Source organism: Heterodontus francisci, unplaced genomic scaffold (genome assembly GCF_036365525.1).
Source record: "Heterodontus francisci isolate sHetFra1 unplaced genomic scaffold, sHetFra1.hap1 HAP1_SCAFFOLD_419, whole genome shotgun sequence".
Classification (NCBI taxonomy): domain Eukaryota; kingdom Metazoa; phylum Chordata; class Chondrichthyes; order Heterodontiformes; family Heterodontidae; genus Heterodontus; species Heterodontus francisci.
This window is the reverse complement of record NW_027140453.1, coordinates 893,066-897,510: the sequence shown is the minus strand read 5'-3', so window position 1 is coordinate 897,510 and position 4,445 is coordinate 893,066. Positions and strand designations below refer to the sequence as shown.

Here is a 4,445-nt window from a genome sequence, read left to right as displayed (position 1 = left end):
TGAGTTCACTGTCTGATATGAAATAATCGATTACTGATTTCACAAGTCACCGCCGCTCAGTTTTATTGAGATCATTAATCATCCCTTTCAGTTGATCAAATGTAGAAGAGTGATTGGGACAGAATTTTAACCTACTCAGCGCCAGAAGGGAAATAGCAAAGAGGATGAAACTGAAAGGCATGTTTGCGGTGGATCTGAGAGACTTTCTGCTGGTTACTCTGGGTTTTAAGGGAGGGAGAGAGATGAGGTGTAGGCAGATCGGATCGTCAGAAGAGGAAGTTATCTCAAGGCAATGATCCCCGCCCCTACCTTTAAGTTGTTCCCCCATTCTTTTGCTTGCTTCCTTATGCTACCTTTTCCTTCTTTCTTCTCTCCCCTTGTCTCCCCCCTCGCCACTTTCTGAGCTCGTGTTCACACCGAAGCCAGGAGATAGATCGATCGATCTATCTATCTATCTATCTATCTATCTATCTATCGTCTGTCTGTCTACCTTCCTCGCCAGCTATCTGTCTGTCTATGCTGCCTATGGAATGGTGCTGTACACCAATTGAATTCCGTATTTTAAGTACACTGCTCTCCGAAATGACCCAGCAAGCCCTTCAGTTATCTACAAGGCAGCAGACACCTTCTCCAGGGCAATTAGCGATGTTGAATAACTGCTGGCCTTCTCAGAGGGACCCTGGTCCCCAGAATGAATAAAAAAAAATCAAAGCAAGAGAAGAGATAGCAGAGGATCTGACCATCATTGTCCAGTTCTTAATTGGCTGTTAACTGTCTTGGGGCGTCTTGAAGTCGTGGAAGAGCTGAAATAATTTCTTTTTCTTATTCGTTCATGGGACGTGAATTTCTTTTGCAAGACCAGCAATTATTTGCCCTTGAGAAGGTGGTGATGAGCTGCCTTTTTGCAACACTGCAGTCCATGTGGGGGAGGTACACCCACAGTGCTGTTAGGAAGGGAGTTCCAGGATTTTGACCCAGTGACAGTGAAGAAACGGCAATATAGTTCCAAGTCAGGATGGTGTGTTGCTTGGAGGGGAACTTGCAGGTGGTGGTGTTCCCATGAGTCTACTGCCCTTGTCCTTCTGGTGGTAGAGTTGGTGGGCTTGGAAGGTGCTGTCTAAGGACACTCGATGCTTTGCTGCAGTGCATCTTGTAGATGGTATACACTGCTGCCACTGTGGTGAAGGGAGTGAGTGTTGAAGGTGGTAGGTGGGGTACTGAACAACCGGGCTGCTATGTCCTGGATCGTGTTGAGCTTCCTGAGTGTTGTTGGAGCTGCATCATCCAGGCAAATGGAGAGTATTCCATCACACTCCTGACTTGTACCTTGTAGATGATTGATACTCTATCCATCGCTTCACAATGGTGATGTAAACTATCTGTCTTATTTACATCATTAATTAACCTTTTAATTAATCAAGTATAGGACAGAGACTGTGACTCAGTTTTAACATACTCAGTGCCAGAAATTAAACGGTGTAGACGAGGACTTTGAAATTTTGCAGGGGATCTGAGACACATCTCTCTCTTTCCTTCTCTCTCTGTTCCTCGGACCTTGTGCTATTCCCTGTCATTCAGCCCATGATGAAGGTTCAGGAATCCGGGAATCACCAGCTTGGAAAACGGCCGGTGAGGCAGGGAGAGACATTAACCATTGTCACTGCTCCTGTATGTCAGTCAGTTGTGTTGTTCACCCTGTTGGTTTTTGTACTGGCACTAAGGCAGTCTGCAGCGCTGTGCTCCCTGGCTGCACAGTAATACACCGCCGCATCCACAGCCTTAACCTTGAGGACCCTCAGGCTGCATCGTTTGTCCTCGGGCCTTATAATCTTCACCTCCTCTTCAAATTTTCCTTCGTACGTGGGTGAGCTTCCAGTGTAAGAATAGCCCATTAGGGTGAGCCCCTGCCCGGCATACTGCCGATACCACAGCATAACGCTCTTACTACTGTCATTCTGGTAACAGTTTAATTCTGCTGGTTCACCTCTCTTCACCACCACCAGAGTTGGCCACTGGTGTATCACCTCTGCTAGAGTTTTGCCTTGAGAAATAAGGAGAATAGTTTAAAAAAGTTTAGAACATATTGTGACATATGATAACCAACTATAACTATCAAAATAGATAATTAGATAATACTAGATAACTATATAGGCAGACAATATATAGTTAAATGATATATTGGTAGATATATAGATAATAAACAGATAGATATAGTGACTGAAAAATAATGTAGCAAGTGACATGAGAGAGACAAATTAACCCAGAATTAGGGCAAACTTATCGGTTAAAGATAGCTGTAGTAGCGTCACGAATATATAAGTAACTTTCATTCAGTCAAAAATTTCATTAAGTAAATATTATTTACAGTGAAAGTAAAGTATGTAGTTTAAGAAATGACAGAAAATCGACTGCAATGATGTTTTATCAATCTAGTTTGATAGAAGTTAGTAGTGAATGAAAACACAGCAAGTATTTAGCACAGGTATCTTTATGAACAATGAATACCTACATGGAAGAAGAGAACAGACGATTAGGAAGAGTTTGACTAACTGCATCCTGCAGACTGGGGGCTGAATCTGTTCATGAACCAATATCAGGCGGCTGAAGATAAAGCAGAGAGCGGAAATGACAGCACTGGAAACAGGGTTTCCTTCTGACCCCTCACTTCTGGGTATGACAGAATAATAACACCCACTGGTCGGAAGGAGCTTGAATAAGGAACTGCTTCCCGTCTGTATCTGGCTCTCGTTGGTTGTGTCTGATTGGTGTTGTATAGGGTAGCTCTTTCGAACAGCTGGGCCAGGCTCGATGGGCTGAATGGCCTCGGCTCTGCTGTATGATTCTATAAATATATAAGACACATCAAGTTGCTTGTTTGTATTCGGCAGATCAAAAGTTATTTCCCCTGTGCTAAACGACAATTCAAGGGCTGTGTTTTACATTGGGGTGAAATGTTAGATACTTTGAAAAGCGACAGTGTCATGAAGAAGTGGGTTAACTGTTTTAAACAGATGCTCAAACCGCCGTCAGGAGGCAGGTGTTCCAGTGAGAGACCTATCTGGGGAGGTGTCTCACTTTTGCATTGTATGAATCATCGTGGACATGTACAATAGGGAGCTATGTGTAACTCTTGTCACATACCACCGACAGCTCATTCAACAGGACCATGAGCCCATTTACCCCACCTCTGAATCTGTTCTTTACAGGTAGAGGCTGCCTTAACGAGAAGGATCTGAGCACATTGCTGCAGCATTTTTAATAATTCATAATGTATTGATGTACTCTGAGTCGAAGGAGAGCAAGAAGATGAAACTGTGAGAGACAGAGATGACAAATATATATATATGATCGAGATAAATAGATAGATAAATGGTGCAAATAACCAAAAATGGACAGCGAGATCGATAAATAGATAGATACAGATGGATCGATAGATAGATACAGATGGATTGATAGATACAGATAGATAGATAGAGACAGAGAGACAGACAGACAGACAGGTAAACACAAAGATAGATAGATACAGATAGATTTATAGATAGATTGATAGACACGTAGATAGATGGAAAGATAGATAGACATAGATAGATACAGATCGATAGACAGATAGACAGATAGATAGATGCAGAGACGCACAAAGAGACACAGAAACTCGCAGATAGTCCGAGAGACAGAAAGACACTGAGATAGACAGACAGGTTTATCTCCCACAAGTGCTTTCCTCCCCCTTTAGAGTATTTGCTGAACTCCGGCGCCTTTCTGAGTCACTGTGCTGACTCCAGGCACAGTAATACACGGCTGATTGATTCGCCCACAGGCTGGAGGACTCCAGGTAAAAATGGGTGTTGTCGGGTCTCCTGGCGGTGAAACCGTCCACCTCACCGGAGGGAATGACCGTTCCGGGGACGTTGGAATAGAAAAGGTTCTCGGGCTCACGGTCCAGATGCCACCGGTACCAGTAGAAATAGGAGCCAGCTGTTGCTTCAGGGTAAATACACTGGATACTGACTGGAGAACCTGGGGAATGGGATAGGGAAGCGGGAGTCTGTTGTATCAGCACGGCCCCCACATCTGTAAAACAGAGAGAGAGAGAGAGAAAGATAAACCCAGGGACAATGTTTAAATTGACATCGGCCACAAAGAGGGGAGAGGCACGATGGGCTGAATGACCTCCTGTGTGTTCTAAATGTCCCGTGTTCCTATGTAAGAAGGGAGAGGTGGGAGACGGGGAGATGCACAGAGAGAGAGAGAGAGAATGAAAAAGAGTGAGAGAAAAGGAGAGAAGCAGAGACAGAGAGAGAGAGGGGGAAGCAAACACACAGAGGGAGAAACACAGCAACAATCTATGCATGGGCAACATACATGAAGGAACTAAGAGGACAGGGAGAGAGAGCAAGAGAGACAGAAAGAAAAGGAGAGTGGGAAGGACAGACATAGAGGTACAT

The 4,445-nt window shown here is 44.2% G+C and overlaps 1 protein-coding gene across 1 annotated transcript; it reads right to left on the bottom strand.

Moving 5' to 3' along the window:
* Positions 1–1,673: 1,673 nt before the first annotated feature.
* Positions 1,674–3,253, bottom strand: LOC137359832 (uncharacterized). The gene is made up of 3 exons (XM_068025533.1): positions 3,181–3,253; positions 2,510–2,842; positions 1,674–2,041 (listed from the first exon to the last, which is right to left on the bottom strand). The coding sequence occupies exons 1-3, from the start codon at positions 3,251–3,253 to the stop codon at positions 1,674–1,676; spliced, it is 774 nt and encodes a 257-aa protein (XP_067881634.1).
* Positions 3,254–4,445: the final 1,192 nt, after the last annotated feature.